Source organism: Saccostrea echinata, unplaced genomic scaffold (assembly GCF_033153115.1).
Source record: "Saccostrea echinata isolate AGI-Se365-2 ecotype Australia unplaced genomic scaffold, CSIRO_AGI_Sech_v1 ptg000004l, whole genome shotgun sequence".
In the NCBI taxonomy this organism is placed as follows: Eukaryota; Metazoa; Mollusca; class Bivalvia; order Ostreida; family Ostreidae; genus Saccostrea; species Saccostrea echinata.
In genome coordinates, this window is record NW_026889753.1 from 603,900 (window position 1) to 620,000 (window position 16,101).

Consider the following 16,101-nt stretch of genomic DNA (forward strand, 5'->3'; position numbering starts at 1 on the left):
TACTTCCCTCGAGTGCACTCTTTTTCTTGGAAGTTTAATATAGCTCAAGTATCACAATATCTTGGGTATAAATCACTGTATAAAGAAATACTTTGCATCAAGAAAATGTATGTTTAATGTGCTACTGGATGAGCATTGGGGTCAATCCTACAGGGTCTACAGGTCATAGCCCAGGGGTCACATGAACTAGAAGTATGCATGTAAAACTTTTTGATGGGGCATGACTTTTTGGGTGCAATTTTTCTCTCCTTTCTTCCTTCCTTTTTCTTTGTCATCTTCTATTGAGTTTTCCCTTGATTGTGTGCCTGTCCATTAAGCAGACAAACTATACCGGCCAAAGTTTGAAGGATATATGGAAAGTCAAAATGATGCTTTCATGAAACCCCTATGCCTGTCACATATTTGAGGATCTATAAAATTAGACAGAATAAAGGCAGAGCTTTGTAATACATGCATTAAGAACTGATGGAATAGAACTTCCTCTAACAATCCATTCTAAACACGTTATATTAATTATATCCTCCTCTGCAGCCCCAGCCCAGAGCTCAGGGGGTCATAATCACGTGTTTTTGGCCATTACACATTTTTAGCCAGGCTCATTTCTCGTAGAGCAATAGACAGCTTCTGTCACAGTGTTCAATGTACAGAATATGCTGCTTCCTCGCCACCAAATCCAATTTACGAGGTAAAGTGTAGTACTTATGCTCAGCCGCTTTTGAGACAATTTAATATGGACACTATTAATGAATTAAACAAAGTAAACTGAGTAATTTTCTAAACAAATTAACATTAATGGTAATGTACTTCCTTCCATTTTCTTTGATTAATCATCTGTTTTAAATATGCAAAAGGTTTTTATCAGGTCCCCGTCTGTGTCATATTCTATAAATAGTGGTTCTATTACCAGGCTGTAACACTAATGAAGGGAGCACAACCTCCCCACTGAAGACTCATCAAATGTTTGACCTTGCTGCATCAGTATGTTTATTTACTTCTGTACGCGGCATATAAGACCCCAGAACAATGCATGTGATAAAATTTTATTATTTTATTTTTCAAACATTTTTTTGCTATATGCCATAGAAATATTCTTTTTTTGTGTTACATATAACCTTCCAGTTTCTGAACTTGTTGTTATTTATCTGCTATTCACCCAAACTCAATAAATTGGTGCAATTCAAGATATTTTTTCTTCAAAAATCGACTTTTGATTATCCATCTGCTCAATAACATTTTTGGGTAGATCAACATATCAAGTTTGTATTCCCAAAGATTTTTCAAGTTAAGTTCATTGGTTAAGAAATTACGTCAATTTGAAATAAAGGTGTATTGTTGATAATTTTTTGCTGAGAAACAAGTGTTACGTATCATAGTTTCGAAGTTTTCCTTTAAGATTTTAGGATGAAATAATATAGATTGTAATAAATCCTCAATGTCAAAAGCAAATCAGTCTACTTACTTTCGTGATAAGACAAAAAAGGTCAACTGTCATAATGTATTTTATGAATTGATGCAGTCAAATTGTTGGGTTATATTTTTTTTCTTCAAATGAATTTGACATATCTCTAACATTTTATATTTCAAATATGCCACAAGAAAAATCAAAACTGCCCAGGGCAAATGGGGGTTCTAAATAAATAGAGGATCCATTTATAGAAACGTTAAATAAAATGTTGTTCATGAATTATCATCTTGTTCTTATTTATACTTTCAAATGCAACAACGTTCGTATGTAACGAATGTTTCATGAGAAGTAATATTTACTGTTTTTAAGATTAATTCCAACAAAATAGACGAATTCATGTGATGTAATTTCTGCTATATTTGTGCCATGGTATTGAAAACATCAAAAGAAATCATAATTTGAACTGTATCATATATATCATCGTGTCATATTTTCCTTGAACTGTACTATATGTACAAACGGATAAGAGATATATGTAAAATTGTCTGTAAAGACATTTTAACAGAACCTAAAATAATGTAAATAACAATTTTTCTGATAACTTTTAGCTTGAAATCATCTAACCGTCAATGGAAACTTCAATCCTTCATATTTCTGCTTGGGTCAATGCCATAGTTCAACTAAAATAAAATGCTGAAATGTGTTACTTAACATAAAATGCGAGTTTAACAGTATCAAAATTGTAGGAAGAAATAAAAAAAAACCTGATGTAGATTCAGAATAGAAACTCAAGCCTTTGTTTAATCAATATCATATGATTCAAACTAAAAATGTCTTTCAAAATAATTTCAATTAATGTTTTTCTTCCAAATTAATGTGTGTGTTCAATAATGCGTCTCTAGAATCAGTTTATAATAAAATTTATGCAACTTAAGCTTAAAATGATACAAATCAATCAATAAAGTTTACATTCCAACAATTAGTCATGAAAGAAATTCTGTAAATATTGTTGAAATTTTCATATATGATTCGTTAAAAATTTCGTAACATTCGTTACCTTCAGCAATGAATGTTTCAACACCTTTCAAGACTAATAGAGGACATTCAGGTGTAGATTGAAACTGGTTGTACATAGTTGTTGTCGGTTGTTATATGTTTATTAACAGTTACATACTAATTCATTCCATTTGATTCATTGTTATTGCATTCTAGAAAACAAACTTACCAACACTGTCTAGACTTTAGAAAAAAATCATAAAAAGGCAGTACCGTACTCCAGATGTCAAAATTTGAATACTGGTGCAAAATATTTGACCACGTATATATGCAGAAGATGTTTGAACTCATAAATCATTCTTTTTTAAGAGGTTTGGTAATGAATGTTTCGACAACAGTTGTTTCATTTAATCATTTTCTCTTAAATAGTAAGCTAACAATAAGACATTGTTAAATCACGGTTGGAGCATGGAATACAGTTCTAGGATAGAAGAAAAAGAATCACATGTTTAACCATGATATCGTCCTATTTCATCTATTAAACTAATACAATGAATGTTTCATGCCTATCCATACGCATGTAAGATAGGAAAATAGAATGTACCAGGGTAATTTCAAAGTATTGGTAACGTATACAAAGCTTTGCACCATTTATTTTAGTTTTCAAGAAGTTTCCTTCAAAATAAAACATTTTCCAATCTTACAGGCACACAATACAGGATACTTATACTATATTAAATGTCACAATCGGTTTTTATTCTGTTTCTGGCGACATGGGGATATCAGATCAAATTTTGGTAATATATTTGTGATTATGCTCAATAATTTATTAAAAGCATTTTACAAATAAATGTTTTGATGACATATGCTATCTCATTTAAGATTGAACTGTTATCTCTACAAAAAGTAGCCATTTAAGTGTAATTATTCGATGTTGGCGACAGTAACGTACGTTTCAAAAAATCATTATATGCCAAATAAAATATCTCAATATGATTTTTTCACTCCATTTTTGTATATTTGCCTTAAAGGTTACATATTCATGCATTCATTCAGAAAGTATTTCCTATGACATTTCATTATTTTTTTACGCTTAACCCCCAGCGACATCATTTGCACCATTTTATTGAGCTTGAGTGTATTATGATGTATGTATCATGTAAAATGGTCTTTATTCAATACTCTGTAAATGAGCCCAGCTCTCTGTACTTCTGAGTACTTTGATTATGCTAAGGCTATGAAATTCATTAATTACTGTCTTTTTAAGGACATACACTATGTAGTTTGAACTTTATTGTCTTTTTTCCTGGAGTTGAAGAGTTCCAATACTTAAAGAAACTGTGTGCTACATTTTAATGTCTATATATTCTGTTGTACACTTCTTCTTAAACAAGTTTGGATAAACAAAAGATCTGGAATGTATGTTTAGTAATTTTTGTATATTTTTCTTTGAATTATACAAGAATTTTCATCAATTGATATCCTTTTAAAACCCCTGGTAATGCATGCTGATTTTTGTCTATGAACATCTGATGGCACTATAAACTTAAATTAATAATATCTTGAAAAATTATCAGTAGGTAAGGTACGTTGCATATGTCCTTAAATTTTTGTCACACTCAGTGACCAGTGCTCCTTAACATTCCCTTATTCACCAACAAAATCAGCTATTCTGATATCCTGTGCTACAATGTGTCTATCGTTACCATCCTTGTCTTTTAAGCCAGCAGGTTTAATGTCTCCAATACCAGAGTTTCTGTACAATTGGCAATCACAAAATACTACGTAATCTATGGATTTTGAAAACTATTTTGCATTTATCTATGAACTAAAATGCTTACTTTCACACCTGTTGTTTCTGCTTCCAGTAAGTTTATAGCCCTCCGTACATGAACACATATACCCCCCTATTGTGTCCGTACAAATCTGATCACAGACTGTTCCATTAGAGATGTTACACTCATCAATATCTGAAACCAATATTCAAAATCAATCATTATTTCGATGTATATAATTTGATCTTCATAGATTAATTTCATAGAATTAAACATCAAACTACCATGCAAGTTTTCTAATTTTAACATTAATGATTTTTCAAAACTATCTTAAACAGCTATGGTTACAAAATATGAGCTTTAATGGTTACTTCTGTTAGTCTGATATCTTTAGAGTGAAATTAAATTTTAATACTCTTTGATGAATTTAAAATATAGTTAACTAAGCATTCATTAACCTTTTTAAAAATTCAAAATAACAAAATCTAAAGATATATAACTACATTTAAATTGTAATTTCCTTACTTATACATAATGGAGGATCATCTATTCCACATTTGTATTCTGGTTTTCCATGAATTTCAAATCCTGAATCACAGGTCACTTGAATTATCTCCCCTTGTCCCACATTACCAGACTTGTCTATAGCTCCCTTGTTCACGGGAGAAGAGAGACAGGGAATTTCTGAAAAATAAGCATTCAAAGTTGTAAATCTTCAAACCTCATTGCATTCACATTTAAAACTATGGTTTGGACCTTTATAATTGCCATTTTTAAGTTATTTTCAAACTGCTTCCCCACTTTGTACTCTTTAGAAATTGAAACAAATTCTAGTGTTTAAAATCATGTGAATTTCAAAGTAGTACATGCAAGTACAAGTAGAAATTTCTCTTGTATGTGACAGTTTTGGTGATCCAAATACCAAAGTTCAACTAGATAGTAATGCATTGCTCTGAAAGTTCCAGAAAGGGGCAAATAAGGGCCCTCATCATGAAATCATTATCATTAAGTCTTCTCTGTGGTTTTAATCTGTACATGCATGCACACCTCACCAACTTTATAAGAACTTTCAGCCAATCAAATGCCTGACTTACTATGACAGGTGGGAGGATTATGAGACCAGGCACCATTGTCACACCTGATGACTGATTGTCCCAGCACCTCGTAGTCCCGGTCACAAGAATACTTGATCACAGAACCATGGCTGACTCCATCCCAAGTGAGAGTACTCCTTTGTCCTCTGAACACAGTCACAGGTAGGGAGGGGCAAGAAGAAGCTGTAAGAGATCAAGCTACAAATACAGACACAGCACAGTGCATATCAATAGTTAGTTTGTTCCTTATGAAGCAGAATGAGGAAGAAAAAATTGAATGGAAATAAAAAAAAATTGGTTTTTCTTTTTCAAATTCTTTAAAGGCATTAAAAATGGTTAATGTTGGCTTATATAAAAAAACCTAGCTCTCGACTGATCTCCTCATGCCCTTCTGTACACCTACATGAAACTGAATGAAACTTTTTAGGACATCAACAGTATCTTCTGAATTCTAGATTTAATACTTAGTACCTACTTATAAAGATAACACTAACCTTGACATGTGGGGTAGTTTCCCACAATCCAATACTCTGACACTAGACACTAACCTTGACATGTAGGAGGAGTTTCCCACACTTCATTACTCTGATACTAGATACTAACCTTGACATGTGGGAGGAGTTTTCCACACTCTATTACTCTAACACTAGATACTAACCTTGACATGTGGGAGGAGTTTCCCCACACTCCATTACTCTGACACTAGACACTAACCTTGACATGTGGGAGGAGTTTCCACACTCTATTACTCTAACACTAGATACTAACCTTGACATGTGGGAGGAGTTTCCCCACACTCCATTACTCTGACACTATACACTAACCTTGACATGTGGGAAGAGTTTTCCACACTCTATTACTCTGACACTAGATACTAACCTTGACATGTGGGAGGAGTTTCCCACACTCCTTTACTATGACACTAGACACAAACCTTGAAAAGTGGGAGTTTTTCCACACTTCATAACTCTGATACTAGATACTAACCTTGACATGTAGGAGGAGTTTCCCTCACTCCATTACTCTGACACTAGACTCTAATCTTGACATGTGGGAGTTTTTCCACACTCCATAACTCTGATACTAGATACTAACCTTGACATGTAGGAGGAGTTTCCCTCACTCCATTACTCTGACACTAGACTCTAATCTTGACATGTGGGAGTTTTTCCACACTCCATAACTCTGATACTAGATACTAACCTTGACATGTGGGAGGAGTTTCCCACACTCCTTTACTCCGACACTAATCTTTAACCTTGACAAGTGGGAGGAGTTTTTCATACTCCATTACTCTGACACTAGATACTAACCTTGGCATGTGGGAGGAGTTTCCCACACTCCATTACTTTGACACTAGACTCTTACCTTGACATGTAGGAGGAGTTTCCCACACTCCTTTACTCTGACACATGATTGTGAGCGAGTTGATTGTTGAGTATCCTATCTTACAGTGGTACATAACTCTGTCTCCTCCAAAAACGCCTGTACTGTTCACAATGTAACCATTGTCAACAACTGGAGGGGGACCACAAAATGCATCTTTAAAACAAACAAGAGCTGATATTAATTCTAAAATACACAAGTATTCAAATTCATCATTGTATAACTTGTTTCATCCTTGTTTCTTGTATTCTACAATATTTCTTTCATATATAGTCTTTTTCTACCCCACATATCTGATATATATAACCATGTGAAGTTGCCACACTTACGTGCACAGATAGGGATGATTTTGTCATAAGTTCCTCCCTCCTGACACCTCAGTGTGACCTGGTTTTGTCCTGTGTACGGCTCTTGTAAGTAATACCCTGTCCTACACTGTACAGTGACCATAGTCTGGGGGAGGATCTCCGAGATCCCCGGACTTACTTTCAGGGAGGAGGAATTCATATTTCTACAACCTGTATTACAAAACATGTTACTCATGATGGTTTCACATGTACTGCTCACACATAAATGCTACACAATATATGAATCATATGACACAATAAAACAAGAGGCCCAAGGGCCTTAATGGTCACCTGAGTACAATACAACAATTTAGAGGATCCATAGAGTATTAAAATGAAATGAAAGGTGAAGCTTTGTTGCCCAAAAGCAAGAAAAATAGGGTGATCAGGATCAACAAAATAATTAGTCTACTATTCATTAACAGTTCATAAATTAGGTTCTAATCTGTTCCCCATTTATCACTATCACCATACAGCATATTAACAAAATATCAGTGCTTTTGTACTATTTTAATTCCTTGTTGTAACCTCTTACATTGGCCTCTCTTGGTCTTTGATGAACATTTAAGTTATTTTTGTCTCATTTTTATTTATCTGTTACTTACAAGTCCACATGATCATTAAAACTAAGAAAATACTTTTTGTATTATACAATAAAAATTCTTGCATAATTCTCTTATTCTGTTAATTTTTCAAGTACATTATTTACAGTGATTAATTATCAAAAGTAAACGGCAAAGGGGAATAACTCCTCTCAGTAGAATGCCAATTAATTGAGCCCTGGCTAGGACCAGAACACTTGATCAAATGGTCCAGATGTTCAAAAATCTGGTAAAAATACCCTTCCTTATTACAACTTTTACACTTTTTGCCTCTGATATGCCCAAGTGCAGAGAAGATTTTTAAAGGAAATAATGCATTTTCACTACACCTCCCCCCCCCCTTCACCACCGAGAAACACCAGAGCCTCTCACCCTGGGACAGAAGTTTCAAGTTTGCTCATCATAAGTAATCACTTTGTTTAACTGCTTAACATTAAGGAGCAGACAGGATTATTTAATAGAATTAATGCATTTTCACTACATTTTCAACAGCCCCACCCTTATACCAGCACATCTGACCCAGGGGTCATGCAATTCATTACTCTGGAAGAAGCACTCTTGCTCATCATAACTATATACTTAGCTTCTTTGCTTTTTAACCAGAAGCAGAAAAGAATATTTTCAAAGAAATTTTAATTTTTCACTATATAATCAAAAGAGCCCCCCCCCCCCCCCCACCTTTTGACCAGAACCCTTGACCCTGGGGCCATGAAATTCACAATTTTAGAAGAGGCATCCTTGCGTATCATAACAATGTACTTAGTTTGTTTAAATAGTACCCAGGGGCAGAGAAGAAGATTTTCAAACAAATAATTCACCTTCACTGTAGGAGCTATATAGCCCCACCCTAGCACCAGAACCCCTGTCCCTGGGGCGATGAATTTCACAATTTTGGAAGAGGTGTCCTTGCTTATCATAAAAATGTACTTAGTTTGTTTAACTAATACCCAGAAGCAGAGAAGAAGATTTTTAAAGCATTAATGCATTTTTCACTATATAATAAATAGAGTCCCGCCCTAACATCAGAACCCCTGACCCAGGGGCCATGAAATTCACAATTTTGATAGAGTCACTCTTGCTTATCATAACTATGTATTTAATTTGTTTAAATAATACCCAGGAGTAGAGAAGAAGATTTTCAAAGAAATAATGCACTTTCACTATATGATCTATATAGCCCCCCCCCCCCCCCCCCCCAGCACCAGAACCCCTTACCCTGGGGCTATGAATTTCACAATTTTGGTAGAGCCACTCTTGCTCATCATAACTATGTATTTCATTTGTTTCAATAGTACCAAGGAGTAGAGAAGAAGATTTCTAAAGAAATAATGTACTTTCACTATATGATCTATATACCCCCCCCCCCCCCCCAGCACCAAAACCCCTGACCCTGGGGCAATGAATTTCACAATTTTGATAGAGTCACCCTTGCTGATCATAACTCTGTATCTAATTTGTTTAAATAATACCCAGGAGTAGAGAAGAAGATTTTCAAAGAAATAATGCACTTTCACTATACGATCTATATAGCCCCACCCTAGCACCAGAACCCCTGACCCTGGGGCTATGAATTTCACAATTTTGGTAGAGTCACCCTTGCTTATCATAACTATGTATTCAATTTGTTTCAATAATACCCAGGAGTAGAGAAGAAAATTTTCAAAGAAATAATGCACTTTCACAATATGATCTATATAGCCCCGCCCTAGCACCAGAACCCCTGACCCTGGGGCCATTAATTTCACAATTTTGGTAGAGGGCTCAATGCTTATTACAATCACGTCAACAGTTTGACTGCTTGATGTCCAGGAGTAAAGAAGAAGATTTTTAAAGATTGCATTAATTTTGATGGTTTTAGCCCCACCCCTCAGGCCCCAGGGGGGCAGGGACCATGAAATTCACAAATTTTGTTCCCCTTCACCCATAGATGAAATATCCAAAAATTGGCTGAAATTGGTTCAGCGGTTTCAGAGAAGAAGCTGAAAATGTTCAAATGTTAACACACGACGCACGACGACGGAGGAAAACAGATATCAATAGGTCACCTGAGTGGCTCAGGTGACCTAAAAAAAAAAATAAAACAGTTGCATATAAAGATAACTTAATAAACAGATTAAATGTGGCCTATATTATGGGTATCTGTAAATGATACAGTTTCTTAGTCAATCTTTAAATCTTTTATCTTAGCAGATGCATGCAAATAATTTAAGCAAAACTGTAGCCTGATAAGTTCTTTACCTGCTGTAAAGGATGCGTGGAAACCTTTAGAATTCCCTGTGGCACTGGTTGTCATGGTGATAAATATGGTTCCAGTTTTAGATATGACATCAGATGGGACCATGCTCCCAGTGAATCCCAACCCTGAATGTACTGGGGAGGAAGCTGTATTGTTACCAAGGTATACCTGTCAAAATTATACATTTTAAAATCATATAAACAACCTGTACAAATTTATTTTGCAAGATAAATTGCATGTGTATAAATATTAAATTTCCCAGTTGATATTTATGCATGCTTTAATTTTCATTAAAATAATTCTAGTTATCTCAGATCAGTGCATATATATATTTAAACGCAAAGCAATAAAAGCATATATTGTTTAAGGAATTTTATTGGGGCATAAACTGGGCATGGCTGTAGATCTTGAGACACAGATGAGTGATTATCTATGCTATTCAAGTGTCTCTCGCAAAGCAATGGATGGGTCAGACCAACACAAGGTCAAAGTTCTTAAACAAAATCTTTCAACAAATGGTAAAAACCTTGACCTTGGAAGGTGCAGATGTCAAGTAATTATTTATATATTTGTCTGGACTGTGTACTTTTAAATTTATATACAGTTACATGATCAAAGAGGATGAAAAGATGTTTATTGTGGAAACTGGGGCAAACTCGGTATAGAATCAAAATAAAGAAAATTTTTATCACCCCTTGTTGATGCTGGATAATTGGAAAATCCAACCGAAGTGCCCTCAAGCTTATATTTTACAAGGGCAATAATAAGTTGAAATATTTACAAGGATGATAACCAAAATTAATTTGCAAATTAATGAGTTAATCCTAGTTCATAAGCAAATCATTCATGTACTTCCATCAACAACATATCTAATTCATAGCAAATTAGCTGAGAATAGTAATGCAGGTTGTAACATACTTTAGTTAAGAAAATTTTAATCCAAATAGGGACATTAGATGAAAATTAATATGACAAACAATAGGCCCATGGGCCACATCGCTCACCTGAGCACATTGGCTAGGCAAAAGCACAAATCAGTTCAGTATTGAAAAGATTATGGGGGGGGGGGGGGGCTTGAATTTTAAACTACCTGATGATGCTTCCATGTCAATATAACAAATGGCTTTGTTGTACTTGATTTTTAAAAAAAATTCCCATATATTCCTTTGTAAAAATTTGATCCCCCATTGTGGTTCCTCCCTATCCCAGGGGTCATCATTTGAACTTGAATCTACACTATCTGAGGATGCTTCCATATCAATATGACTAAACATAGCTTTCCTGTTCTTGAGAAGAAATATTTTTTCTATATGTTCTTATGTTAAACTTTCGATCCCCCAATGGGCCCCACCCAACCCCTGGGGGTCATCATTTGAACAAAATTGAATCTACACTACCTGAGGATGCTTCCATATCAAAATGACTAATCATGGTTTGCAGTTCTTCAGAAGAAGATATTTTCCTATATATTTCTATTTAAGACTTTGATCCTCCGTTGTGGCCCCATCCTACCCACGGGGGTCATGATTTGAACAAAATAGAATCTACACTACCTGAGGATGCTTCCACATAAATATGATCAATCAGGGCTTTGCTGTTCCTGAGAAGAAGATTTTTAAAATTTTTCCTATACATTTCTAAGTAAAACTTTGATCCTCCATTGTGGTCCCCACCCTACCCCCAGGGGTCATGATTTGAATAAATTTGAATCTACACTACCTGAGGATGCTTCCATATATGAACAATCTGGGCTTTGCTGTTCCTGAGAAGATTTTTCCTATATATTTCTATGTACAACTTTGATAGTCCATTGCGGCCCCGCCCTATCCCCGGTGGTCATGGTTTGAACAAACTTGAATCTACACTACCTGAGGATGCTTCCATATAAATATGACTCATCATGACTTTGCTGTTCTTGAGAAGAAGATTTTTAAAGATTTTTCCTATATATTTCTATGTAAAACTTTGATCCTCCATTGTGGCCCCGCACTACCCCCAGGGGTCATGATTTGAACAAATTTGAATCTACACTACCTGAGGATGCTTCCATATAAATATGACTCATCAAGGCTTTGCTGTTCTTGAGAAGAAGATTTTTAAAGATTTTTCCTATATATTTCTATGTAAAACTTTGATCCTCCATTGTGGCCCCGCCCTACCCCAGGGGGTCATGATTTGAACAAACTTGAATCTACACTACCTGAGGATGCTTTCATAAAAATATGACTCATCATGGCTTTGCTGTTCTTGAGAAGAAGATTTTTAAAGATTTTTCCTATATATTTCTATGTAAAACGTTGATCCTCCATTGTGGCCCCGCACTACCCCTGGGTGTCATGGTTTCAACAAACTTGAATCTACACTACCTGAGGATGCTTCCATATAAATATGACTCATCATGACTTTGCTGTTCTTGAGAAGAAGATTTTTAAAGATTTTTCCTATATATTTCTATGTAAAACGTTGATCCTCCATTGTGGCCCCACACTACCCCTGGGTGTCATGGTTTCGACAAACTTGAATCTACACTACCTGAGGATGCTTCCATATAAATATGACTCATCATGACTTTGCTGTTCTTGAGAAGAAGATTTTTAAAGATTTTTCCTATATATTTCTATGTAAAACGTTGATCCTCCATTGTGGCCCCGCACTACCCCTGGGTGTCATGGTTTCAACAAACTTGAATCTACACTACCTGAGGATGCTTCCATATAAATATGACTCATCATGACTTTGCTGTTCTTGAGAAGAAGATTTTTAAAGATTTTTCCTATATATTTCTATGTAAAACGTTGATCCTCCATTGTGGCCCCGCACTACCCCTGGGTGTCATGGTTTCGACAAACTTGAATCTACACTACCTGAGGATGCTTCCATATAAATATGACTCATCATGACTTTGCTGTTCTTGAGAAGAAGATTTTTAAAGATTTTTCCTATATATTTCTATGTAAAACTTTGATCCTCCATTGTGGCCCCGCCCTACCCCCAGGGGTCATGATTTGAACAAATTTGAATCTACACTACCTGAGGATGCTTCCATAAAAATATGACTCATCATGACTTTGCTGTTCTTGAGAAGAAGATTTTTAAAGATTTTTCCTATATATTTCTATGTAAAACGTTGATCCTCCATTGTGGCCCCACACTACCCCTGGGTGTCATGGTTTCGACAAACTTGAATCTACACTACCTGAGGATGCTTCCATATAAATATGACTCATCATGACTTTGCTGTTCTTGAGAAGAAGATTTTTAAAGATTTTTCCTATATATTTCTATGTAAAACTTTGATCCTCCATTGTGGCCCCGCCCTACCCCCAGGGGTCATGATTTGAACAAATTTGAATCTACACTACCTGAGGATGCTTCCATAAAAATATGACTCATCATGACTTTGCTGTTCTTGAGAAGAAGATTTTTAAAGATTTTTCCTATATATTTCTATGTAAAACGTTGATCCTCCATTGTGGCCCCACACTACCCCTGGGTGTCATGGTTTCGACAAACTTGAATCTACACTACCTGAGGATGCTTCCATATAAATATGACTCATCATGACTTTGCTGTTCTTGAGAAGAAGATTTTTAAAGATTTTTCCTATATATTTCTATGTAAAACTTTGATCCTCCATTGTGGCCCCGCACTACCCCCAGGGGTCATGATTTGAACAAATTTGAATCTACACTACCTGAGGATGCTTCCATAAAAATATGACTCATCATGACTTTGTTGTTCTTGAGAAGAAGATTTTTAAAGATTTTTCCTATATATTTCTATGTAAAACTTTGATCCTCCATTGTGGCCCCGCCCTACCCCCGGGGTTCATGATTTTAACAAACTTGAATCTACACTACCTGCGGATGCTTCCACATGAGTTTCATCTTTCCTGGCCCTATGGTTCTTGAGAAGAAGATTTTTAAATGATGCCGTTATTTTTTCACTAATTCCTAATTATCTCCCCTTGAAAGAGGGTGTGGCCCTTCATTTGAACAAATTTGAATCCCCTTTACCCAAGGATACTTTGTGGCAAGTTAGGTTGAAATTGGCCCAGTGGTTCTTGAGAAGAAGTCGAAAATGTGAAAAGTTTACAGACAGACGGACAGACAGACGGATGCCGGACAAAATGTGATCAGAAAAGCTCACTTGAGCTTTCAGCTCAGGTGAGCTAAAAAGCAATTCATTTGTCTAAGGCTAGTTCTTTTTACCACTCTCTGACTTTGAGCAACTGGTGTAAAGCTGCAATCTTCATCTCTTGTTTTAATACTGGTATATAAATAATTTTTTTACTAATGTTTCAACAATTATGATGAAGATTAATGTCCTGGACCAAAAAATCGGATGTACATACATAAAACTAATATAGAAATATTACACATTTTTTATGGTAATGTGAAATTGTTTTCCAGCAAAAACCATTGTTGATAATTGGCTTTGGCCTCAGTCAATAAATTATGGTTTTTGCAGGATAACAATATACCCTACAAAAACATGTAATATTTTTTTGTTACACAGAATTTATTTAGAATGCAATTAAAGAAAAATGTCACGGTGAACAGTACGTGCAAACATTCTGCACAGTTAACAATTTTCATACCGTATCATCCTGCATTTTCAACAATTGCCATGTAATGTTACATTATGCAGTCTTTATTTTAGTTGAATATATCTTGAAGCTGTGTATGTTGCAGAACTGAGTTTTATGCATTAACCGAGTTCATGAAATTTTTGGTGACTGAGATCTCTTTAAGGGTTTACCTGTACAAAGTCTTTATCCTGCAGTCTGAAATCGTTAAACCTTAGAAGAAGAGGCTGATCATTCTCACTTTGTATCAGCCAGGAACACTGTAGAACTGGAGGGTAATTAGTCACACCATAACCAGGACTGAATATTGTTCCTCTATCGCTTCTGATCTTCAAATCACATCCTAAAACAGTATAAGACTATTTAAAATCAGAAATATATAAAACTTAGAATGAGAATTCTTAGCAACCATCTAATTTTGGTGTAATTATCAATGGTCTCATCATCTCAAGCCACGGTCCGGAGTCCGCATATAGCTCTCTCCTATCCGTGGCTGCTTGATCACAGAAAGTGTCGTAATCTTGAATATTAACGCCTCTATGTTGTGACATCATGTTTAGCAATGACAATATTTGTTTCCATTGCAATTGAAATCAACAACTAACATCAACCGTATACAAGAAATGTTTCGTTTACTGCGATTGGGTATTGAAAGGTCAAGTCAAAGTTCATTATCCGACTATGCTTTACTAGCATTGGTCAATATTTTAATGAGCTGCGAAATATTCTCTTCTCATTCAACCATGCACGGCCAGAAATGGGAGAGGATCGTACATTTTGGCCATGGTTTGCGATGATGCAATGCTAAATTAAGATGTGGATATAATAATTCAATCACAATCATTGTCATAAAAAATATTAAATAGAAGTATCCCCAAAATCGCTAAAAATTAATAACAGTATTAATAAATGCCCACTTTTAAGAAAAATACCTAAATTTTCCAGTTGCTAAAATCACCCATTATTAGGTAGTCAAATTCTTAAAATCTCTTGATATGTGCACAATTGTACATATTGTATAAAAATTCTGAATTAACAAAATATATCATAAATGAACAAACACTTCTCATTTTTTGACTCTGTGATGTCACAAACAACATTGTAGATTCAGTATTTTACGAGAATACCTTATATCCCTTATATATGGCACTTAGACGTAAAATCGCAAGAGTAGACATTTGAGCAAGAGATTTTACATGCATTTCAGCATCATAAAAATAAAAGCGAGTAATTTTATATCACGAATGGTGCTTCTCACAAAATTATGTGATAATTAATTCCTTGCATATATTTGGGAATGTACAGTATTTCCCATTATTTTTAAAAGAGATGACAAAATATGCTTACTGTTTTCAATGTTGCCTAAATTAATCATATAGCTGCAATAATGAAGCCCTCATTTTTTTTTTTTTTTTTTTTTGCGAAAACATCAGTTAACAAGAGGCCCATGGGCCACATCACTCACCTGAGTAGCTTTGGCCATGCTGTTCTTTACCAGATTTCCCCCCTTTTAATATACCTATTGTGGCCCCGCCCTACCCTCGGGGGTCAAAATTTGAACAATTTAGAATCTACACTACCCCAGGATGCTTCCAAATATGTCTCAGCTTTATTGGTCCAGTGGTTCTTGAAAGAAGATTTTTAAAGATTTTTCTTATGTATTTCAATGTAA

General features: G+C 35.1%; 1 protein-coding gene across 1 annotated transcript in view; it reads right to left on the reverse strand.

Moving 5' to 3' along the window:
* The window catches only part of LOC133179222 (sushi, von Willebrand factor type A, EGF and pentraxin domain-containing protein 1-like), a 49,444-nt gene that overhangs the window by 25,138 nt on the left and 8,205 nt on the right, over window positions 1-16,101 (reverse strand). The window contains exons 4-10 of the mRNA XM_061314014.1: window positions 14,603-14,772; window positions 9,844-10,009; window positions 6,986-7,174; window positions 6,639-6,812; window positions 5,271-5,453; window positions 4,702-4,860; window positions 4,243-4,371 (exon numbers count right to left, since the gene is read on the reverse strand). Of these exons, the coding sequence (XP_061169998.1) occupies window positions 4,243-4,371; window positions 4,702-4,860; window positions 5,271-5,453; window positions 6,639-6,812; window positions 6,986-7,174; window positions 9,844-10,009; window positions 14,603-14,772 (1,170 nt within the window). The remainder of the gene's footprint in view (window positions 1-4,242; window positions 4,372-4,701; window positions 4,861-5,270; window positions 5,454-6,638; window positions 6,813-6,985; window positions 7,175-9,843; window positions 10,010-14,602; window positions 14,773-16,101) is intronic.